General features: G+C 33.7%; 4 protein-coding genes and 1 non-coding gene across 16 annotated transcripts; 4 read left to right on the top strand and 1 right to left on the bottom strand.

Annotated features, from left to right (window-relative positions):
- Positions 1–791: 791 nt before the first annotated feature.
- Positions 792–9,489, top strand: LOC114382351 (probable E3 ubiquitin-protein ligase RHG1A). Of its 8 annotated transcripts, none has more exons than XM_028341700.1 (9): positions 2,312–2,458; positions 2,558–5,771; positions 5,887–6,069; positions 6,794–6,960; positions 7,084–7,839; positions 7,930–8,339; positions 8,629–8,727; positions 8,809–8,946; positions 9,120–9,489. In XM_028341700.1, exons 4-9 carry the CDS (start codon positions 6,861–6,863, stop codon positions 9,267–9,269), a joined length of 1,653 nt encoding a protein of 550 aa, XP_028197501.1. In that variant the 5' UTR covers positions 2,312–2,458; positions 2,558–5,771; positions 5,887–6,069; positions 6,794–6,860; the 3' UTR covers positions 9,270–9,489. The 8 variants fall into 8 exon arrangements, with proteins under 8 accessions (XP_028197507.1, XP_028197508.1, XP_028197506.1 ...); XM_028341701.1 differs by having other exon boundaries at positions 2,312–5,215; positions 5,415–5,771; XM_028341707.1 differs by lacking the exons at positions 2,558–5,771; positions 5,887–6,069 and adding an exon at positions 799–935 and having other exon boundaries at positions 2,312–2,361.
- A 1,344-nt stretch (positions 9,490–10,833) lies between these two features.
- On the top strand, positions 10,834–11,802 carry LOC114382353 (polyubiquitin 11). Its single transcript, XM_028341712.1, has one exon. It carries the CDS (start codon positions 10,886–10,888, stop codon positions 11,576–11,578), a length of 693 nt encoding a protein of 230 aa, XP_028197513.1. The 5' UTR covers positions 10,834–10,885; the 3' UTR covers positions 11,579–11,802.
- Positions 11,803–12,908: 1,106 nt separating this feature from the next.
- On the bottom strand, positions 12,909–13,910 carry LOC114382355. 3 transcript variants are annotated; one of them, XM_028341714.1, is made up of 2 exons: positions 13,788–13,910; positions 12,909–13,481 (listed from the first exon to the last, which is right to left on the bottom strand). In XM_028341714.1, the coding sequence occupies exon 2, from the start codon at positions 13,476–13,478 to the stop codon at positions 13,272–13,274; it is 207 nt and encodes a 68-aa protein (XP_028197515.1). In that variant the 5' UTR covers positions 13,479–13,481; positions 13,788–13,910; the 3' UTR covers positions 12,909–13,271. The 3 variants fall into 3 exon arrangements, with proteins under 3 accessions (XP_028197515.1, XP_028197516.1, XP_028197514.1); XM_028341715.1 differs by having other exon boundaries at positions 12,909–13,541; positions 13,788–13,905; XM_028341713.1 differs by having other exon boundaries at positions 12,909–13,496; positions 13,788–13,904.
- Positions 13,908–16,866, top strand: LOC114382352 (serine/threonine-protein kinase Aurora-3-like). Of its 3 annotated transcripts, XM_028341709.1 has the most exons (6): positions 13,908–14,159; positions 14,351–14,593; positions 15,421–15,516; positions 15,935–16,149; positions 16,233–16,305; positions 16,403–16,866. In XM_028341709.1, the coding sequence occupies exons 1-6, from the start codon at positions 13,923–13,925 to the stop codon at positions 16,496–16,498; spliced, it is 960 nt and encodes a 319-aa protein (XP_028197510.1). In that variant the 5' UTR covers positions 13,908–13,922; the 3' UTR covers positions 16,499–16,866. The 3 variants fall into 3 exon arrangements, with proteins under 3 accessions (XP_028197510.1, XP_028197511.1, XP_028197512.1); XM_028341710.1 differs by lacking the exon at positions 15,421–15,516; XM_028341711.1 differs by lacking the exon at positions 16,403–16,866 and having other exon boundaries at positions 16,223–16,305.
- A 5,719-nt stretch (positions 16,867–22,585) lies between these two features.
- TRNAV-AAC lies at positions 22,586–22,659 on the top strand. Its single transcript has one exon. It is a non-coding gene; the product is annotated as a tRNA-Val (tRNA).
- Positions 22,660–24,783: the final 2,124 nt, after the last annotated feature.

Below are 24,783 nucleotides of genomic sequence, written 5' to 3'. Positions count from 1 at the left end.
CTTTTTTCCGTGTGAAACATGACCTAAATCCATATTTCTTTAACATTATAAATGTAAGCTAACTACTTGAGACAATATGTATCATACACAAATTAGAAAAGTTCAAATTCAATTTTAGACCTGAAAAGTAAAAATAAAAACTGGTCTATAGAGTTTCACTCATAAAAGAATTGAAGTTGATATATCAATATAAGTAGAGACGTATATTTGGATGCACAAATATATTTTTTTCTACCTTATTATTGTTATATATTTTTTAATGTAAAATAAATCATAATTTTCCATGCAAGTGTTAGAAATACTTATATATAACTATCAATATTTTCTTTATATATAAATATAGATTATTAAATAAAAATAATTTTAAGCTTTTCTATATTATATTCTTAATCTTACTTCGGTTAAGCATTAAATATATACTATTATATTTCAAAATATTAAATATTTTTATTTAATACTATTTTATTAAATAATATAATAAATGAATTTTTAAGAAATATAATGTTATTTTAATCATAATAATAAATGTAATTAAATTATAATAATTATATAAATATTTATAAATTATCATTCAATTATAAATTATTATATAAAATAAAATTATCAATTTATTAATAATAACTTCAAAATAATATTTTGATAAGGCCTTATATTTTTATATCAAAAGTGGAAAAGTTGTTGACCAGGTTAGTAATAATGAATGAGGAGTAAATACTGATGGTATAGGTAACCGGTAAGATTGGGCAGTGCAGGGAATTTCTCCTCCTCTTGTTGTTTCTTTCTTATTTCTGCGTACAACCGCTTTATTATTTCCATTGTCTCCTTCTCACGACAAATTCACATTCTCTTTCTCTCTTCATCATCTTCCCCTCTCTCTCTTCCTTTGCCTTGTCTCCGTGTGAAAGATCACAACTCCACCGTCACCGATTTCCAAGGCACGTTTATCTCGCCGATTCCATGTTATGTTATGTTATGTTTTGTTGCAATTCTTACACGCATGATCACCGATGGATGATTGAACAACTGTTTATGTGTTGATTTCATTTAGCTCTGCAAAACCACCACAATCCCCTCACTTTATCGGTTCTGATCTTCTCGTTGATTGTTTCTGACGTATCATCGCCCTCTCCATGGCGCGTTTGTGATTTTACCTTTTTTTTTTCAGAGAAGGGAATATTATCTCTTTTTTTTTTGTGTGTGTGATGCCTTTTCGTTGTTTATCACGAACTCTCTGATTTCCAGATTGTTTGTTTGGTGCGGGATTTTTTATTTCCCCTGGGAAATTATGCTGTTTATGAGTTTGGTTTTCGATTTTGTTCTGTAGTTGCGGCACAGAATATTAATTGTATGGAAGAAACTGTGCAAATTACCGCTGAATCACGCTCTTCGTGTTCATAATAAAAACCGCATGCATTTTTTTTATAAATAAATACTAATTATTGAAACAGGGGAAATAAAAAATAAAGATCTATGCATCGGTCAAATGTGGTTTAATGGATGTTGGTTTTTATAACCTGTATCCCCCTTCTGCGTGGTGTACCCTATTCTCCTTTATTGTAAAATCATTTCAATTGGGATCCCTAATAAGGTCTTAGATTTAGTTTTGTTTCTCATTTTCCTCCCCTTTGTTCTGTGGTGATAGATTGCATGGTGTCATCTTTGTATGTTTTCCTGGGAAGAACATTTGGTTATTTGAAGTATTATAATTATAACAAGTCTATTTAATGTATTACGATTATTTATTTTTATGCTTGATGGATAGACATCGTAGAATGCTTTCTTGCTTCATATCTTTTTGTGGCTGGAGTGAAAAAACAATGAATTATTGTCAAACTTCTTATTGTTAATACTATAAAATATACATAATTTTATTAGTATATATGCTTCCTATCCTAAAAACTTGTTCAGATCTCTTCGCTGACGTTGTAAAAAAAGGGTAAACCTTTTCCTGATCCTAGTTTTTAACTTTTTATCAACTTCTGTTGTCTTTATGTGTGGTAAAAGGGGTTTGGGGAGGGTAGTATGTGTACACTGTTTCACCAGCACAAGCGAAGAGGCCATGTTCGCAGGATTTGAACTTACCAGGTCACAAGGCAGCAACCTTACTTTACTGTTGTGCCTAGGTTCACCCTCTTGTCACTGTATGTGGTATATGGGGATATTTGGCTTTGTAATTAAACTAGTGTTGAATTCTAATTGTTATCACGCATTATGGTTTTGAATATTGGTTGCTCTTGCATATATTGTTGGTCCTGGTTTTGTTTAGATTTTCTTAGAATCTATTAGGTTTAGATGGTTTTTTATTATGCAGGTTTCTTGGTGCTGCTGGTGTATTATACATGCTTACATCTGCATGTGCTGGTGAGATGTGCTTGCGTTGGAAATTCTCCTTCATTCTCTCTATTCCCCACTTTTCTTTAGCAATTTACCCTTCACGGATCTTTTCAAGCATTTTTTGGTATATGATCTCTTATGCCTTTGGGTTCATATTATAGTGATATTATCATTATTGGTGGTGAGAACTGGTTTTGTTTGCCTTCGCATTTGTACTGTACAGGTTATGGAAGTGAATGAATTCCTTCATTTGGTTTCTTCAATTATGTTGTCTGAATCACAGATGACGTATCAGGAATTTTGAGTCTTGGGTTAATGGGGTGACTATAGAAATGATGACTTTGTCATGAGCATTTATGTCAGGATTTATTAACATGATATGCCGCTGTTATGGATTGGTATATGCCAACTTTCATATAGGAAGAAGAAAGAATGTGACACCAAAAATCCTGTTAATTGGAAGAATTGCATAGGCTTTATTCAACTAGAACGTGGCCTTTAGATCAAGCTCGTCCATCTACTGGGACTGGGTGCCTTTTTGGTATGAAATGTCCTAGCAGTTATGCTGAGGATGTTGTTGCAATAACTCTGTCACATTCCAATGTTTGGTGAAGCAAAATGTTGGTGTTGAGTGTTACTGGCAATCTAGGGAATGATGTGGCACTTACCATATTTTATTGTTATAGTTCTAAATGGGCTCTGGGGTGCTGAGATAAGATTCTTGTAAACCTTGATACTATTTGCCCCAGTGACTTGTAAATGCCTAGTCAAATTCGTCTCATTCTTAGTTTTGAATTTGACATTATGTTTCCTGTTGTGGTGATCTTACTTCGTGGGGCTGTATAATGAGTGTAACAGTGCAGTAACAGTATTCATATAAAGAATTCACTGTAAATTGGTATGCACTATGGACACTGCAATGTTGGACCAATAGTGTATATGATTGATGAAGACTACTGTTCAATGTTCATTTGCCTTGAATTGATATTAACTGTCTTTAATGCTGGTGATGATTGTTATTCTGCCGAAGGTTGGTTTTTGCAATAGTACACCTACTCATTACTGGGAGTCGTGTAGTGCTGGATGATGCTTTATTTGGATATGAACCTGTAGGTTTGCTGACAGAGAAGCTGTTTGATTACCACAAATTGGTTATCTTCTCCCATGGTCCTAAATTGGATACTAGTGCCATGAGTATCGATAGCATAGCCAGAATGCAGGACTTTCTCCCTTTTGCATTAGCTAGTTTGAGAGCTGGAAAAAATCTTCTTAGTTTGAACTTATTCTTCCTAATTTTAAATTGCCGTCCCTTGTTGGGGACAATGGACCTTCTTAAGACAGGCTTCGTTCACTTTTTATACAATTATACTCAACTCTCCTGTCTCTGGTTTGTGAAGAGAGTTTATTGCAATTGGATATTGGGATGTGCTTTGATTGTTGATATTCCGGTAAAAGGCAATTTTTTTTATATGGAAAGTCATTGCATTAACTTTGAACTTTTTCTTTTAAATATTCTTATTCCTATTTAATGCAAAGCCAATAAGCCACGTGATTATAGTTTCAAATATGAACAGATTCAGGAATACGCTTGATAAAAAGGCAATATTATTTACGGTGCTATTTAATTTAACACCGAAAACCTATGTTTTGAAAGCATAAGTATTGTTGTTATATTCAGCTAATTGTTTGTCTTGATATTCGTTTTTTTTTTCTGTAAGGGTATTATTTAGTATTTGGATTATAGTGAAATCTGAAACTAAACCTGAAGCTTAATGTTTCCTCATAATTGAAAACCAAAGTGAAATCTGTATTTTTTTTCTGACAACTACTGGTTCTAATTATTTAATATATTTTATATTTGGATTCTATCAGTGCCAACGCCAGTTTTTAGCAGATGTTGTTGGCTTTAACACTCTAGTTTGTTAAAGAATTGCTTCATAACTTTTTTGGAAAAAATTCTGCACATATAGCGACGACGTCTTTTTAATTGTGTACACTTTAGACATTGCCAATATCTGAAGACATGTAAGATATGGATTGTCAGGGGCATGCCCTTTGCACAGTGCTGATTTGATTCTATATAAGTTAATTAATGTTTTTAATATTCTTGACTGGTTTTAATCTGTTCCCTTTTTTTCTTAAATGAAACGGTAACTCATTGAAAGTATGCCTCTTCCTTCTTATTTTGGCTTTAAATTATTAGAGCTAGGATAATATGGATTTCTATTTTCTTTACTATTTATATTTGCCTGGTCTCAACCATTGGGAATGGTTCTTTCTGCTCTCCCATATTCTCACTAATTATGTTACAATTTTGTGATTAGGAGATTAAAAGATAATGATTTTGGAAAAAATGGTGCTGGTTCTTAAACTATTTCTGATATATAAAAAACACATCATTTCCTTGTAGTAAAAACTGCAGTCTAGTTTTGACATTTGTCTCTCTTTTTTTCCCCAGACTCTTGTGCTCTTTATAAGATAAACAGGGTGAACTTTTTTTTTTTTTTTTTTTAACAATGCTCGTGTCCTTTAAATTTTCTGTAAGATATACATCGCTTTTATTAAACATTTCATTTTTGTTGTTTATCCAAAGTTTGCTTCAAGATGCCTTTTCGATTTTCGTTTTTCCATTTCCCCCCTTTATAAAACCATATAGTCATTGTAGTTCAAATACTCTGCTTTTTTAGTTAATACACTGTATTTACATAAATTATTTGTGTTTAGTTGGTCTTGTCTTGACTACTGATACTTATTAGAAGGCAAATATAGGAGTCTCTCACTTTTGTGCCTGATTGTGCACATAGTTGATTATCTTTTTCAAGTGCAGGAAAAGAATAGAAATGCTAACATTTGCTGAGTGATCCTTTGTAAACATTGCCAGGTAAGTCTTTTGCTTGAGTTATCCTACTTCCAATCGCTCCTCTTTTTAAGTCATATCTGAACTCTTGCTGCTACGCATGATAAGCTAGAGTGAGGAACCATCATCCATCTAATTTAAATGCCAGCTGTCATTTTTTCTCCCTTGTGTATGTACACTACTTCCTTTTTCCCTCATCTATATTTTTCTTGTGTCAATGAAGAGAGGCATCCTATGAGTTTGGTTTCAAGTGATTGGACTTATTGGGGCTCATGGTATTTGTTACGGCTAAGGAGTATATGAGTGGCAACTGTGTAGTATTTTACAGGCTAGTTTCTGCCATTTTATGGGGAATTCCCAAGCCTTGATGATCTGAAGCATATATTTCCTCCTCCCCTTCAGAAATAATTGCCAGTGGCGATTCTCCTCATTTGGCCAAATTGTATTGTGGCTGGTAGTCATGCTTCTCTTTTTTTGCATGCCTGTTCATGGTGTTCTAATTCACCTGGGCTGTGGCCTTCATCTATCATGCAATTTTGGTGGTAATTGGAACACTAACATAGATAGTATAGCTCATTCTGTGAGTATTGTCCTCTTGGCTGATTAAACACATAATCTTGATATCCATTGAGCTCCTATATCAGTTAGTTACTTCTTATTTACCCCTTCTATATTTCTTTTGGTATTCTTGGCAGCTGGACATGGAGTTTCAAGCTAGGTGGTCTTCTGTAGGCCTAGATCCTTTTGCCCTGTAAAGGATTGAATGGAAAATGATGTAAACTGATGAATAATATATCAATAGTCTAAGAAATTTTTCTATTGACTAGACATGTGGAAGTGCCAGTGGTGCTTGTATATGCTGTAAGTGGAAGAGGAAGGTCAGGATAGATTTAATTGTAGGACTACTTTATTTCTAATACTAGTAAGATTGTAAATTTATACAAAATGTTAAGTTGTGGTTTATAGAGTATATGCTCCCTTGTCTTGCTAGACTATCTGAATTATCCTTAGGTATCAACTCCATGCTACATTTAATTTACAATTATGATAGTAATTACCTTTTTTCAGAAAAAAAGGTTACATTGTTGACTTGTGACTTCTTAGTTCTAACTCTAGTTCATTTCAAATGTATTTGTGAATACATATCTGTTGTTTTCTCTCTCACTTCTCCCTTGCAAATATCTCCCAATGACTGGTAAATAGTTCATTCTTAAGTCTTGACTATATATTGCCATTAAGTCATAGTTCTGCATGCCATGCGGGATTGTCACCATTAAGTGTTTAAATTGAATTCAGCATCCAGGCAACTCTTTAGACTACTAACCAGTTTCCTTTCAAATAAGTGTTTTTACTGGATTTTGTTAAATAATATGTATGGTTTATATTGACAATACAATGCAGGGCTCTCCAGATTCAGTGTTTTTCAAATAGAATAAATTAGATAAATCCTACTAATTATTTATTTTGTTATTTCACATGCTGCAGTCATGGATGAATTTTGTCTCGTACATAAGTTGTAGTTTTGAAGTGGTGTAGCTTGATTGTTTTGAATTAACTTTGCATTTTGTTACTGAATTACTCTGATGCTCTTGTATCTTGCAGGTTGAGTTATTTGCTGGTCTAACTTAACCATACTGTCTATTTTGACTCCTGAGATTGCTAGTGAGTCATGGGGCATAGACATTTATATAGCTCATCTCCAATGTTTGAGGGTGAACCTGACCAGAACTGGAATCATATGCATATGGATCAACAATATGTGAACCTTGGTAATGTTACTTGAAATGCCTTATTTTTGGTTTGTATTTTGGTACGTTTGCCATTTTTTTAATGGCAAATATTTCTAGGCTAGTGTCAAGCATCATATCAACTATATTGGATCTCTATTGCAGGTAGGAGTAGCACTTCAGACAATGGTTCTTTTATTTATCCTTCGGAAAATATGTCCATAGATAACATTTCTTTTCCATCTCATTGGAACACTGCACCAAGGTCAAACGGATATGCATCCACAAGTCTCAACATTGAAGCACCGCCTCATCAAACAGATGTATCAGGCACTTCTCATGATCATTTTTTGCCTTCACCAAGTGCTGGAATGTTTTATGCGATGCCTGAAAATTATGTACACCAGCCTTCTAATTCTAATTATGACAGACAAGCATTTTCTGCTGCTGATGGGGTTTTTAATGATCTTACAATGGGAAATGGACGAGGGCCTCAAAAGCGAAAGAGCCCTGGAATTCCTCCTGTCTGTGAAAGAGGCAGTACAAGCAGATATTTCAATGCTGCAAGTGCAGCTGATCGTCCTACATCTTCAGAATTGTGGCCAGAGAAGCCCAATATGGATTCTCTATATATGCCTTGGGATCATGTTAATATGACACCCACATTTAGAGGTAGAGGCCTTTCTATACGGGGCGAGGGTCCTTTAAGGAATGTGAGGAGCCGTTCTGCACTTGATTTGGAATCCAACCTGGCTAGGGCCCATTTATCAAATACTCATCCACACAACTCATACTCTACTGGTCTACCAGTTGACCATTCTTCTAGCGTGGTCGATCTGTCAACTCAAACTTCTGGCACTTTGACACGGGATTGGAGCCCAATGAGTTCATGTCCTCCTCATGGAAGGGTGTCATCATCAGGTTAGTTTGTAATGTAGTACCAACCCTCACATTCTATTCTTCTGTACTTTATATCTGAAGTGATCTTTTTTTATTAAAATTAAAATGCAGATGCAAATGCTTTTAATCACGAGGCAAGTCATTTCCTTAATGGAAGTGGTTCTAGTAATGCTCCTGTAGATGTTGGAGGTTTTCATAATGAATTTGGAACTAGCAGAAATCCTACTGCTCCTCAAAGTTTTCGTAATAATCTGACTCAAACTGCAAGAGGAGTTCGCAGTAACTACTCTCAAAGATCCACTCCAACTTTTAGGGCTTCTTCAAGCTTGCATTTGGGACGTGTGATACCTTCTGATGATGGATTGCATATGGTGGCTGAAAGTTACTCTTCTAGACATCCAAGGCCATTGACCACTGTTGGCTGGCAGAGCAATGATAGACATGGAAGGTCAAGAATACCTAGTGATAGATATCGATCATTGGCTGATGAGGTTGGTCTCAATGAACGATTTAACTCTGAGGTATCTATAAGTATCTTAAGTCTCGAGCTCTGTTCTTGTGAGTAATGATTGGAAACACTTGTGTTCATGTTTTTGCCCAGGCTCCATTTTAGCTATATAACCTTGATTGAGATATTTGGTTAGCTAGCAAACATTATGGGCACATTGGTTCCAATATATCCTTCGTGAAGTGGACTAGTTATTAACTTAATATTAGCAAGACTGTAGCTTCTGGCTTTAATTCCAATAAATCAAATTTTGTGCTTTTATTGGGGTATATGACTCAAATTTGGTTTTATTGTTCTTTCAGGGTTTCATGATTGTTGATCGCACTTCACTGAATGGATCTAGGAATATGCTTGATCAGCATAGAGACATGAGGATGGACATAGACAACATGAGTTATGAGGTAATTATTATTTTTGTGCTATAAAATTAATATCATGTACTATCATATCTTGTCAATTATTTGGATGCTTGGCTCGAGCAGGAACTACTTGCACTTGGAGAGAGAATAGGCCATGTGAGCACAGGATTGTCTGAGGATTTGATTTCCAAGTATTTGACAGAAACAATATACTGTTCATCTGAGCAAAGTCAAGAAGAAGAAACTTGTGCAATCTGTCTGGTATGCTTCCTTCTACCATTCAGAATACATAATATACAGTGACAGTAACAGGACAACCATATTCCATCACTGAACCGAACGTCCATTATTAAATAAGTAAAACTTGAATAAATATTGATGAAGTACAGGCCTTAATCCGGTGCTTAATGATCCATCCTTATTGAAAATTGCAGGAAGAATACAAGAACATGGACGATGTTGGGACGCTGAAAGCTTGTGGACATGATTACCATGTGGGTTGCATAAGAAAGTGGTTGTCTATGAAGAAAGTTTGTCCTATCTGCAAAGTTTCTGCGTTGTCAGAGGCTAACAAGGACAAATAAACAATTTATTCATTATACTTTAGTTTGACGTATATCATATCATTCTTGTACATATATTTGGATATTCCTTGAAGTGGAGAAAACAGACTTCCATTTGGATATGTTGTAATAGGAAAATGTTACTCTATCTATATTGTCAATGGATTCGTTGGCTTTGGCTTCACTCTTAATTTCGTGAAGCCTTTGAAATGAAATTATCGTACTTCCATGTTTGATTTAATTCGATCGAACCTTGAAAACGTCTTCAATGGCTCGGTGAACTTTACAATGTAGCAGGACTCACGGACACAGCAAAGAATCAAACGGAAGTGTGTTTGTTAAATTCCATTATTCGGGATTTAGCAAATTGTTTGTTTCTTCAATATTTGATTGAATACTAATTTAAAACTAAAATAAGAGAGCGTGACAAATCAAAAATATAGTGTGTTATATAATGTTTCCGTGCAGGAGATCATATAGGACCACTAGTTGTTAATCTTAGTCACAAAACAATACATGTCTTGCAAAGAAAAAATCGTAGACATAATCTGTTACATTTTTGTTAGAAAAGTTTTGTTCAGCAAAATGTTTTCATTTAACTCGATTTGATATGCTGTGGTTTTGGTATTTTTACACACAGTAGTTTTTTTTTAATTATTGTTAAGCGAATTTAAAATAGTTATTATTATTATTAAGAGGCTTTTAAATACTGAAGGTGTAAAAAAAATACTTCAATTACTTTAAAACTTTAGACATCTTAATTTTAACCAAAATATGGAGCTAAAAATGAATCACGAAGAAAGTATGAAAGAATTCCTCCATTTTTTTAGCATTTTATTTTGTCTTTAAAAATAAGAAATAAAGTAATATTTTAAAAATTATTAGCCAGAGTAAAAAAAAATTATTAAGGCTCTTTATATTTACATTTTTTTAAATCATTAATAATATTCCTAAAGTCTCTTATCTATGCAAGATTTAGAGTGTAATATTTTTTAATTTATGTGATTAAACAAGTGAAGTTAATGAATTATTGAACTCTTAAATACTCCTAATTTATATGTATTGAGTGTTCAAGGTGTTGAATAATCCATTAATTTCAACCAACCAAAATATTTTGATGTAAATTTTATTATTATTTGAGTAGAATTCAACCACATTCAAAGTTGTTTTCTTATGTTAGAGTAACAACTTTTTTTTTTTTTCTAAATACTCATAAATCTAATGACTCAATTCATTCACATGACACTTTATTTTAATTATGATGTTCAATTTCTTAGAAAATTCGAAGTTTAACTTTTTGGAGACCAAATTTAAATCAACATGTTATTAATTGTATTTGACAGAAAAAAGCTTAAACCAAACCCATTCCAAACTAAAACATTTTAATTGGTTTTGGTAATGAATGAGTTTAGTTAAAGTCAACCTAAATTTGCAATGTACGCGTTTGCGTCGACGTCATTAGAGGCCAGAATTGACTCCTAGAATATTCTAGACCTACCCTAACAACTATCCGTTACTTTTCTTAATCCCTAATATTTCAAGAGTTCTAGATTCTTCTATTCGCCCTATATAAACAACCTCATTCTCGATTGCTTCCTACACCACTAAAATATCTCTCTATTATTCTCGTTTTCAATATGCAGATCTTCGTCAAAACCCTAACCGGTAAAACGATTACGCTAGAGGTCGAGTCCTCCGACACAATCGATAACGTGAAAGCTAAAATCCAAGACAAGGAAGGCATTCCACCGGATCAGCAGCGTTTGATCTTCGCCGGTAAACAACTCGAAGACGGCAGAACTCTCGCCGATTACAATATCCAGAAAGAATCGACGCTCCACCTCGTCCTCCGCCTTCGCGGTGGCATGCAAATCTTCGTCAAAACCCTAACCGGTAAAACGATTACGCTAGAGGTCGAGTCCTCTGACACCATCGATAACGTGAAAGCTAAGATCCAGGACAAGGAAGGCATTCCACCAGACCAGCAGCGCTTGATCTTCGCCGGAAAACAGCTCGAAGACGGCAGAACCCTCGCCGATTACAATATTCAGAAAGAATCGACGCTTCATCTGGTGCTTCGACTCCGCGGAGGGATGCAGATCTTCGTGAAGACGCTCACCGGGAAAACTATTACTCTGGAGGTGGAGAGTTCTGATACGATCGATAACGTGAAGGCGAAGATTCAGGATAAGGAAGGGATTCCACCGGATCAGCAGCGTCTTATCTTCGCTGGGAAGCAGCTCGAAGACGGACGCACTCTCGCCGATTACAATATTCAGAAGGAATCCACGCTTCACCTTGTTCTTAGGCTCCGTGGTGGCGATTTCTAGTTTCAGTTGAATCTTGCTATTGAGATTTTCTCTTCCTTGAATGTGTATGATATAACAAAATTTCTATGTCTATGTTGTCCTTAGGCTCCGTGGTGGCCTTCTCTAGTTTGGTTGAATCTTATTAATCATGTGCACTTCAATTTGAATGAATTCCAATAATAGTTTCTTCGTTTTGTAATAGCAAATTGTTATTTGTCTCTGACAGTATCTTTTGCTGATGATAATTTTGAACGGTCTCTGACTCATTCTTGTCAATTCGATTCTGTAATCACAATCTTAAAATAAAGTTAAAATGTATGATGAATTTGAAACTCTTGAATTTTGTCTGTAGGAGCTCGCAATGCAATCTCTTTTCGAATGCATGGAACCTCCGTGTCTGTAGAAGCATAGTATGCATAGCACACGGAATGAAAATTTAGTACTTTATATCCATATTCTGCCCCCATTTGCAGAGTGGATAATGGAAGTGTATCAGTTAAAAAATTGAATCTCTAGGCGATCAGAAATTGTTGAAGAAAGATAATTATGTATGTAAGAATCTGTTCCAATTGATTATATTTCCTCCCTGTATGTGTGTACAACTTGTAATTTCCCCCTTTTAACAAATTGCTGCATGTCTCTGTTGGTGGGAGAAATTGTGATTCTGTTCATGCTCGTGCCTATATATTCATTTCAATTACATTTGTTCCCATTTCATCACTCAGCATGGCAGTCCTGTAATTCGATTCATGCTTCTCTATGATTTTTAGCAATGACAAGTGTGGGGCTTTGTTTTGAGGATAAATCGTAATATTAGTTGTTAAAACATGTTATACAAACACCGGATTCGACCGATTGATCTGATAAGAAAATGACTAATTCAATTATTAAAATTGACTTTGAGAAAATTTGGCTCAGTAAGAGAACTCTTTTGTATAGTCTGCTCAAATCTCCAGAAAGAACTAGAAGTTTTGGAAGTGGCTAGGTAAATAAAGAGCATTAGTATTACGAGAGAATAAATGTTGATGATAATTTTTTTGGGTGTATAAGGTGAAATTTTCTTGATAGTAGACCAAAATCAGATTCTGCTGCTGGAAAACATATCCTGTGTTCTATATAAATGACACATTTTATATTTTCCTCCTGTGCCAATTATGGAATATTAGTGTATCCAAGTAAAACAAGCAAGTGTAAAGCGTTCTAGCATAATTATGTTGTTGAACGTCTCTAAAACATATTAACAGACAAAAATAATGCAGATACAAGATAGCCACTCAGGCATTCACAAACAAAAACGTATGAACAAATCAAAAGGGGCATACTGTTGTAGTTGCACCTGTTTCGGAAAAGATTTATGCTTGGACCAAAACAATCACTCAATATGGTTATTCAATTCAAACTAGAAATTTGATCCTTCAACATAAACATCAGTGTGTCCTAGACCTAGTTCCCAACATCAAAGTATCTCTTTCAATAATATCCAGAAGTGCCAACAAAGAACCTCAGCTTGAACTTGCATTGAATAAACCCACCAGCAAATATCAACTGCTAACTTAAGACATCACTTAATATGAACTAAAGAAGGAAAGATTTCTGCAGTTAAACTACAGATATTAAATGCTACAAAAAAAAAACCCTGCTTGAGAGTATCACCAATTTCTCAGTTATTTTCCACCAATTTGCACAAAATAAAAAACCAAAGTTCCCTATGCTGTCATTTTTCATTGCCCTCTGGATTTTCTAGCCCAAAGCGGCGTCTGAACTTAGCAATCTGTCCTAAACTCTCGGCCATTTGACGCTTAGCCCGGAAGTGATAAACCTTCCCAACAGGGTGTATCTTTGTCATCATCACATGCATCAACCTACCCGTTTGTGTAACGTAGGATATCCATTGCTTCTGTGGATGGACTCCCTTCTTCATCTCCTGCCAATTTGCAACCTCATCACCAAGACACACATTTCATCAAACACTTGGAAGGCAAGGCTACGAAAAAATTGAAATTCATTCTAAAACATTTAAACCCAGAAGAAAGGAAAACATACAAAACAAATTTATGGGAAGTATAAACAAAAAAAAGAGTCTAAAAGTTAGCAAATTTCTTGGCGACCAGTTAAAATAAAATTGAATCCCCCCCTTTGGGCACAATAAAATTGAATTTACCAAAGGAAATAATTAATGACACTGACACAATAAAAATTTCGTGGTGGGATGATGGCTGAGAGAACTCACCGTGGGTGCTTACGTGCGGTGCGGTGCGGTGCGGTGCAGTGCGGCGGCGACGAGAGTTGTGAGATTGAGAGAGAGGGAGATCAGATAGGGCTACGAAAATAAGCTTAGACTTTGTGAAACGCACGTTTTTGCAAAATGAAACGACGTCGTTTTAAGAAAAATAAAAAAATAAGTGTGCTTTACCCAAATTCAAATTCAAATTCAAATTCTGAGAAAAACTCCAACGAACTTCGCATTTCCACGAAAATGGCTTCCCAAAACCCAGCGGAGGAAGAAAATTCAAAGCGACATTGGTCCCTTGAAGACTTCGAGATCGGAAAACCTCTCGGTAGGGGCAAATTCGGTAGAGTTTACGTCGCCAGAGAAGTTAAGGTTAGGTTCCTAATTCTCACTTTATTCCTATCTCCTACTTTTTTTTCTTTTACGATTTATCCAAAAATTAGAATGTTTAACAGTTCACTAACTAAATGCTTTGTATAAATTATGAGGTTTGGTTTTTTGTTCTCTGAGTAGCCAATGGAATTTGATTTTTGTGTTTAATTGAAATTTGAATTTATTTTCAGAGCAAATTTGTTGTGGCGTTGAAGGTTATATTTAAGGAACAAATTGATAAGTACAGAATTCATCACCAACTGAGGAGAGAGATGGAGATACAGACCAGTCTCCGGCACGCAAATATCCTGCGTCTTTACGGTTGGTTTCATGATGCTGACCGTGTTTTCTTGATTCTTGAGTATGCTCATAAGGGAGAGCTTTACAAGGAGCTGAGAAAAAAGGGTCATCTCACTGAGAAGCAAGCTGCCACGGTAAATCCTTTATTCTCAACTGTGTTTATGTTTTGAAGAAGTTGTCATGATTCATGAAAGAGGTTGCTTTTTCCTTTCAGCTTCTTCTACCATTGTACTAAGGTTTGTTTAGATAAATTTCTTCGTAAGCACTTGTAGAAGAAGAAAATAAGAAGGTAAAATGTATTGACCTTCTCACATAAGTTCAAATCAACTTATGTATTTCGAGAAGTTAAATGAAAGAATGTTTATAAAAGTTAAGTCTTGTTTGGAACATTGGTTTTAGGCATTTCTTCAGATTATAGGGTTTTGACTTTTATGAAAAGATGAATATGAAAAGAAAACAGGCATAGTGTGATTTTTTTTGAGAAAATTGGTTTTGTATCTGAAGAGGCTGAATAGACTGCAAAGCAGAAATCATCTTTAACAATTTTTTTTAAGTATCAAATTATGAGAAGTTATGATGATTGTAGCAGGTGAACTAGTGGTGATGGCATACTGTAGAATATGGAAATATAGAGAAGTTAATTGAAAATGGGTTGGAAATATTTTGAAAAGTCTGATAAAAAGTGATTATGGACTTGCTTGTTTGTGCTTCTTTTTAAATGCTTTCTTAATTAGAAGATATGTTTAAAAAATTCATAATATTTATGTATTTTTTTATAAAATAAAAGCAATAGTTCAAGCAAGTTCTGAAAAATTGTATCATGGAATTAGTTTTTTTTCTTCTAAAATTAAAAAATGTCTTTTATATTATATTCTATTGTTATCTTTGTGCTCCTTTATTTTGAGAAGGTTTTTCTTATTATGTTGACTCTTAACTTTTTCTTTTATTTTGAGAATTCTAGTATATTTTGAGCCTCACAAAGGCGTTGGCATATTGTCATGAGAAACATGTTATTCATAGGGATATCAAGCCAGAAAATTTGTTGCTTGACCATGAGGTACGCTAAAATATCCTTTTTCTGCTATCAACGTATGCTTCTGATCTGTGTTCACTTATGACAACACATCCGTCAACCAGAAAAACTTGAATGGCCACAGAATATTAATATATTAATATTAAATACAAAACAATTTGTTTTCTGCCTCATCCCCTTGTTGTTACCTGAGGTTGTAGCATAGGTGTTCAAATGTATTTTTAGCTCTGTTATACTAATTGCCTTCAATTCGCCAATGCCCTTCTTTATCCCACTCTTCTTCCAAAAAAGTCTAAATGAAATAAACTTCAGAGTTTAGACTGAAAATATTGTTATCAGAGATATACAATGAATCCATTTGGTAGATAGGTGGAGCCAATCGATTAAATAATTTGGGGTTTAAGAGCACTTGTATGTACGACTAATAATGACTTGATTGCAGGGGCGTCTTAAAATTGCAGACTTTGGTTGGTCTGTTCAGTCTAGAAGCAAAAGACATACCATGTGTGGAACATTGGATTATTTAGCACCAGAAATGGTTGAAAACAAAGCTCATGACTATGCAGTTGACAACTGGACTTTGGGTATCCTTTGTTATGAGTTCCTCTATGGTGCTCCTCCATTTGAGGCTGAGAGTCAATCTGATACCTTCAAAAGGTACATAAGTTTTTGGAGCATTTGTTTAGTTAAATTAGATGTTGCTCTTTCATTGTGTATGCAATATATTTAGCTTTGTGTAGGATAATGAAGGTTGATCTAAGCTTCCCTTCCACCCCTTCTGTCTCTATAGAGGCGAAAAATCTGATTAGTCGGGTATGTTGATATCCAATTATTCATATCCTAGCCAAAGCAAATTCTTTTAGTGAACAAATTAGTGGTCTCTCTGACTGCAACCTGTAAATTGATGCAGCTCCTGGTGAAAGACTCCTCACGAAGGCTCTCTCTTCAGAAGATAATGGAGCATCCTTGGATAATCAAGAATGCAGATTTTGTGGGTATTTGCTAGTAGCATCAACTCACTAATTTAACTTTGGCCACGAGGGATTAAGACTGAATTCTGTATATGATGTTATAAAATGCATGTAAGTGTTTTGCAGTGTTCAAGTGTTTAATCAACTTGAATGACACATTACCTTTGCTGCGAGGTTAGGAACATTAGGATGGTATATCTGCCTATTTGTAATAGTTGTATTGTAGGTGTAATTTCTTCCAGTTCTTTGTGCATCTAAACCAGGCATGACTAATGACTTGCACAGATTTATTTTGACATGCATCTGACTAGTAGTGAATGTGACAGCTCAGATTTTAGGATTCCTCTTTGACAAGTGAGTCCCATGTAATTAAAATTTGAATAATAAATATGAATAATGTTGATATTTTGTCTTTCTTTTTGATAAATTTTAAATGAAAACATGATTTTATGATACAAATTCAACTGCCAATTTAGGATATTTGCTGTTCATGATGAAATTTGGATTCTAATTCTAACTGAGCTGCTTCAAAGGGTGCTGCAATTCTAAAATCAAAAGTGAATTAGTGAGAACGTGTCCTCTATTGTTATTATTATTGCTAGTAGATGCTAGTTAAAAGAGAAGAGGAGACCAGAGATAATAGAGAAGATTCTCTTCATTTGGCACACTTAGCTACATGGTTTGGTGCTCTATTTATAGTAGAGTAACCATAGGCATTACACAACTCTTCCTTTAACACACTTAATGAGCATAATGACTATAACCCTTCTAATTCTTAGTGGTTACATGAGAATAATGCCCTTTATGCTTATTAACTCACACCCTTTGGTTATCTAACACTAATTCACAACCCTTAATTTTCTAATTATTATTATTATTTCTAACATCCCCCTTAATTAGAAAATCCTCAATTAATTTTTTGCACTCCAAGTCTTGTTCTCTATCTTCTAAAATCTTCAAACATGAGGGTCTTAGTGAAAATATTTGCAACTTGGTTTTGTGTCTTCACATGAACTAACTCCACATCTTTCTTCATGGCAATCTTTTTCTTGAACCTGAACACCGATTTGACTCCAATTGCATCATGACCCTTACGAAGTTTTGATAGCTCCTAAATATCATTCTTCTTAATGTCTCGTCTCCTCCTTTTCTCTTCCATAGCTTCTTCAAAGGTTAAAGGATCATTGTCAACAAAAAGACAACAAATCATTTATAATTTCAGTTTCATCATGTATGTTTTGAACACTTCTCATTTTTCTTAGTCTTTCACTTGAACTCCCTGCGGAAGATGATGCTTCATGAATTGAATGAGTTGGTGAAGGAAGTGGAGTAGAAAACTCATTTGGTGCTGCAACTTCTTCATCATTTTCTTCAAAATAAGAAAGGAAAACATAGGTGCCTTCTTTTTTCTCCCAATTCCATGTCTCTTCTTCATCAAATTCTATGTCTCTACTTACAACAATCTTCCCATTGCTTGAATTGTACAACTTGTAGCCTTTTGAACTTGCAACATAACCAATGATCGCATGCTTCACACTCCTATCATGAAGCTTGTATCTTCCTTGGTCAGGCACGTGAGCATTTGCAATGCTCCCAAAGACTTTAAGATGAACAACTCTTGGCTTCACTCCACTCCATGCTTCTTGAGGTGTTTGGCTTTGACATTCTTTGTAGGAGAACGGTTAGACAAATAAACTGCACATGAAACAGCTTTGGCCCAAAACTCCTTGGGCATAGACTTAGCTTTCAACATACATCTAGTCGTATTAAGAATAGTTCTATTTTTTCTCTCCGTCACTCCATTTTGTTGTGGGGTTCTAGGAATCGTTAGAGGGTGAAGAATCCCATTATTTTCACAAAACTCATTGAATTCTTTTGATGTGAATTCACCACCTCTATCAAATCTTAGAGCCTTGATTACATAGCCACTCTCCTTCTTTACAAGAGCCTTAAAATTTTTAAAAATTACAGAAGCCTCGTATTTTTGCTTCAAGAAATACATCCATGTCTTTCTACTAAAATCATCAATAAAGAACAAAAAATATTTGTTTTTACCAAATGAAGGAGGATCAATTGGTCTACACACATTGGTGTGCACAAGCTGGAGAGACACCTATGCTCTTAATTTGATTTCTTTGGAAAAAAAATTTCTTGCATGCTTGCCAAGGAGACATGCTTCACACATTGATTAGGATGGTTGATGTGAGATATTCCCTTCACCATCTTCTGGTCTCCCAAGGTCTCGAGTGCTCCAAAATTCAAGTGGCCAAACCTCATATGCTAGCACCATGCTTCATCTTTAAGCATTTTGCTTCATTTGTCTTAATGCTCAAAGTGAACATTCTATTTCTTGACATAAACACCTTAGCAATCAAATTAGAGTTTTGATCTTTAAGCCATAGACAATTATCTTTCATGAGAACTTCATACCCCTGCTCAACAAGTTGTCCCAAACTCAAAATATTATTTTTTAGTTTAGGAACATAATAAACATCCTTGATTAATTTGTGACCACCATCTTATAAGGAAATTAAAATTAGTACTTTTCCCTTGGATTTGCACCTTGGAAGAATCATCGGAGGAAACATTTTCCTTCTCCTTTTCTTCAAGCTCCACAAATTTCTCCTTGTAACCGCACATGTGATTACTTGCTCCATTGTCAAGATACCACAAGTTCTTATCACCATTCTCTTCTCTATTATGTGCTAGCAATAGTGTTGGCTCTTTATCTTCTTCTTTCTCACCTCCAAGATTGGCTCTTCAACATTGGATTTACACTCCCAAGAAAAAAGACCATACTTATGGCAATTATTGCATTCAAAATTGGCTTTACACTCCCATAAAAAATGACCATACTTAAGGAATTATAACATTCAACATTAGATTTATTATACCTTCTTTCATTTGTTCTTCCAAAATTGTCTCTACCTCTTCCTCTTTCATAATTTCTAGTGGGTTGATTACTTCTTTCATTATTATCACATTTGTCATGGTCTCCTCTTCCTTGGCCACTTCCATGACTCTTTTTCTCCTTTGTTTTCTTTCAAAGAAGCTTTAGCTTTAAAGACTTGCTCCAAAGGCTCATCATTTCTTCTTTTGAACCCCTTTCTTCATATGTTTGAAGTGAACCCAATAATTGGTCCACAATCATTGATTTGATGTCCTTTGACTCTTTAATTGCACAAACCACAAAATCAAATTTTGCAGTTAAAGAATGAATGACTTTCTCTACAACTTGAACATCTTCCATATTCTCTCCATAATGCTTCATTTGGTTCACAACCATTATCACCCTATTGCCAAAATCTAAAATTGATTCGGACTCCTTCATATGCAAGGATTCAAACTCTTCACGAAGAGTTTGTAGATGCACCTTTTTCACCTTGTCAACACCTTCAAGGGATGTCTTCAAAATCTCCCAAGCTTCTTTGGAGGTGGAGGTATTGGACACCATCTCAAACATGCCTTCATCTAAACCTTGATAGATGAAGGTAAGTGCTTGTTGATCCTTCTTCATTTTCAACAAAGTCTCCTTCTCAGTTTGTGGCAAAGAATCCTCATTTTCAGGCTTTGTATAACCTTTCTCCACAACCTCCCAAACATCTTGGGAACCTACCAAAGCCTTCATGCGGTGACACCGATTATCATAATTTCATTTTGTAAGACGAGGGAATTGAAACAAGTTCAAACCATTGCTTGTCATCTCTCATCTCACTAGTGTTTCACTCAAATCAGAACCTAAGCTCTGATACCACTTCGTTACAAGTTGCATTGACAGTTTGGAGAGCCTTATTAATTATTACATGAATGTCTCTTGCTGTTTGCACATTTACTAGTCTTGTGGTTTCACCATCTCTGTTTGCTGCCGATTGAGTAGTTCTAGATAGCCAGAAAAATGAGTCAAATTTGACAGAATTCAACTAGATTCAAGGGTGGTTGTTGGATGAAATAAATGGTAGGGATTCCATCTTAGAATTAATAATTTTGCCTGTTTATTCTGTCAACTTTTTACCATCTAGCATTTCCTTGTCCATTTTAGCTTTTTATCTCCAAATCTATGAATCTTGAAATTTTAACTACGGCTTGTTAGTAATATGTTTAAACATCTCTTGGAAGGACCATATGTTTTGATGGAAAAGTGAAAACCATAATACTTGAAGAGTACCATATATTTCAAACTGCGTTATTAGTACTACATGCTGTGCCATTACTGTGTTTTTTCAGGTTTTAGAGGTTTCACGGCTCTGAGTCTTTTGGGGTGTGTTTGGAAAAACGTTCGGTTCTGACGTTTTTTCAAAGCGACACCATTGTTACTTCTACGTTCATGCCTAGGAAAACGCGTTTTTTCCCCCCATTGAACGGGACTTTCAACGGGCATCCAAATAGGCACTCGTAGATTGGACCTTGTTCCGTTAAAATGTAATAAACACCATCAAAATTTTCATTTTGATGGTTCCTTGACTTTCGAAAGATGTTATTGTTTCTCTTGAATAGTGTAGTACTTATGTACACCCAACCGACTGAGTTTTCAGCCGGATGGTTCCTTAGAGGAAGTTCTCATTGACTTGTGCATTCTTTTAAACATGAGTTTTCTCCTTATGTAGAGACACAAATATGTAGGTATACAGCTACACATAGCTTTAATTCACATCCAGCTGATTATATGTTTGTTCAGCAGTCTGAAAGATCTACACCGAAAAGTGCTCTTAGGAGATGGATGATTATGTTTGTTAAATGTAATAGCATATAAAAGAATTTGACTTTATGTTGTAAATTCTTTGGAATGAAACTATGTTCTGCCCTTGTTGAAAATCATAACACAGGCTATTTGGAGTGAGAAAATACGCCTGATTTACAAATATCCATTGAGCTTGTGTGTTTGTATGTAAGCTGGTCATCTAAATTTTTCTAGAGAATCGCATCCACACAAAGAATGTAATTTATTCAACTTAAAGAGTAAAATACTCTTTTCTCTTTTGAGTGATCAAATTACACTCTCCTCTTATTTTATAATATACAATCTCTAAAAATAAATGTAATTTTTTCAGTTCGCAGATGTAACTTATAAAAATTTTATTTTTTTGAAAGGCAAAATTTTATTAAAAGAATTTAATTGTCACACAAGAAATGTTCCAAATAAAACGTACAGAGGATACAAAAGTATAATTGAAGAAAACACTACCCTGATACAAAGCCTCCCAAAAAGTAAACCCCTTCAAAATACTCCAAAATGCATCAGATAAATACAAAATATATATTGCTAACTAACAGATACAGATACAGATAGACACCAAAGCTTTCTTTAGGTCCATATAAACACCCAAAACCTGATGCAACTGCCAGTGCTAGATACTGCAAAATCATCCGGATTCCAAACCAGATGCGAAAATACCTTTTTGAAGCCAAATTTTCTATAAGTTTGCTTGTATGCCTCAAACCTCTTTTCAGTTTAATCCATGAAAATCCGATCATCCCATCCACCATCAGTAAACGAATATAGCTGGTGTGATAATGCAAAATACTCATTCAACACATAGTAGCCAAAATTCAGAAGAATGTAATTCGTATAGATTGACTAGGGTGAAAACATTCCATTCAAAATTAAACTCCTTTAAAAGTCCATCATTAAACTTTTAATTTGTGCTTAGAACAAGAATAATATAGGACCTTATCTTTAAATTATAATCATGAAAAAACTAAATTAAAACTCTCTCTGTACACTTCCAATGTAAAATAATTTAACACAATTATTTCATCATAAAATATCATGTATTTTAAAATTCATACAAGTAATAGATTTTTATTGATTGACAGTGTAAAATTATTTTAAACAGTTAGTGCATCATCATTACACTCATTAACAAATAGTCATTGAATATGTGAATTGAGTGAGTAATTTTTTTTATTTATAATAGAAAAAAAAACAAAATGGTGGTCATGACACATGAATAGTATTTCCTTTGTCTATGCCCCTTCATTAAAGCTTCATTAGGTACAAATTTGGAAAATGATTGAAAGTGAAAAAAAAAAATTGAAAGATGCATTAATTGTATGGAATTTTGACAACATTCCATTTTATAGAAAAAGGTATATATTAAAGAAATAAGACGCTTTTATTAAGTGGTGTCGTGGTGTAGTTGGTTATCACGTCAGTCTAACACACTGAAGGTCTCCGGTTCGAGTCCGGGCGACGCCATATATATATTTTTTAAATTTTTGCTCTTTCAAAAGTTGTTACTGTCTATTTTATATCATTTTCATCATTTCAATAATAGGTCAGTATTAGAAATTGAGCACCTTGTTTTGTATTTGTTTTTTTAAGAAATCTTTAAAGCCAATCATCCTAAGATATACCACATTTTAACCTTACAATTGTCCACTTTTTACAAAACTAATCTCATAATCCTAATGTAAACTGTAAACATTGAACATGTTTCGAGAAATGAAACACCTTCTTAGAAAAAAAAAAACATTGTTATACACATTCATGTTGTGAGTGACGGTGGCTAAACTTTTCTAATTACATTATTGCATCGATCAATAATGCACTTGCTATGTATTAACGTGCAAAAAATTGCATTTGGAATTATACAATATTCTTTCTTTGTTGTACGTGTTTGTAGACTATTGGAAAAGTAATGACATTTAGGCATATCTTTTTCTTTTCTGAAATTCAAATCGTTTATGTTTTAACGTTGCAGTTCTAAAAACATTTGAATGTTTTTTTGGTTAATTGATTGAAGAATTAATTGTTAAAATTATAGATACATACACATATATAATAAATTGTGAAATCTCAAAAATTGAAATGACAAATATTTTGCACTCTATCCTTCAAAATATATCCATAATCCATGTTTTAGAGAAATAAATTATTCAATATCTAAATCATATGATGAATATACATTACATGTGAGATAAATGTTACATAATTAAAAATATATAAATATCTAGTTCACACAAGTAAATATTTATATTCTATGCGCATTAGAACTGTTTTTACTAAATATCAGCTAGCATTTAAACTGGATAGATAAATATTTATGTTACACGATAAAAAAATAAGTTACAATATTCACTTATTATAAAATAATTTGTAAAAGTAAATGCTTAAGCCACTGGTAAAAATACTAGTTATAATAATAAAAACAAATTAAGTAACAACAAAATGTTCGATGGTCTTTCTTTTTTAATATACAACATGTTCCGACGGTCTTAAAAAATTATTATCGGGTGATGAACTTCTCAAATAATTGATAAGTATTTAATTATTGCGACTTGACGTATAATATATACTCAATGTACATTAATTATTCAGAAATGAGATTGTGACACTCTAGCATCAGACAAATTAATGGTTTATGAATGACTTCTACGAAATCATTATGACAAGGAAAACTAAATGCAATAGATTAAGTTCATTAAAATATTTTGCAAGATTTAAGCTAGCCAGGTAGCCGCAGTATGTTTTATTCTTTAATTTCAAGCTGTCCGTGCAAACAGAAACTTTAAATAACTTGTTAATTACTCTAACACCATCAAATAACATATAACAAATAATTTCAAATCACTTTTTACAATTTTATTTCTCCCAACATCATTTATCTTATTTCTGTGTTGTTGTATTACAAGAAGAGTTTAGTTTTTATGGTATAAAAGATTTTTCCTCATCAACTAATCAGAAATCATCATTACAAATCATGACCATTATAATTAGTAAAATAATTAGTGTAAATATTAATAAACTTATTATATATATAATAATTTAAAATTAGATGATAACGTAAAAATATTTTATATTATTTATTCTTTTTTTACCAGACCTTTTAATTTATTATATTCTTATACTTCATTCGGTATCGATTATAAAATAAAAAAGAAATTATTTTCATAATTATTAAGAAAATTAATTAATTTTATTAAATTATGTCAGTATTTAAAAACTATGAAATAAAAAATCTAATTAAGTAAAATAAAATAAAATATTTTTTTTTTATATTTAAAATCAAATATAAATTTATTTGTTTATTTTACTTATCGTAAGAAAACACTAATGTAAGAGTATCATTACTCTAAGTAAAGTTCCAACAACAAACAATATGTTTTGGTCTTGAAAAAGAAGGCATATGATCCCAGACAAACGCCGCACAAGTGTCATTGGTCCTTCATCTTATATGGTTTAATTACAACCAGCTGTTTTGTGATTGGTAAGTATCAATTTCAGTGTGAATATAATTAATACCACTAATAACAATGAGAAATGGCATGGTATTCCAATTTGAGAGGCTATTATCATCTCCCTTACATCTTGTACTTAAGA

This window comes from Glycine soja, chromosome 13, assembly GCF_004193775.1.
Source record: "Glycine soja cultivar W05 chromosome 13, ASM419377v2, whole genome shotgun sequence".
Classification (NCBI taxonomy): Eukaryota; Viridiplantae; Streptophyta; class Magnoliopsida; order Fabales; family Fabaceae; genus Glycine; species Glycine soja.
This window is presented reverse-complemented; position numbering and strand designations above follow the sequence as displayed.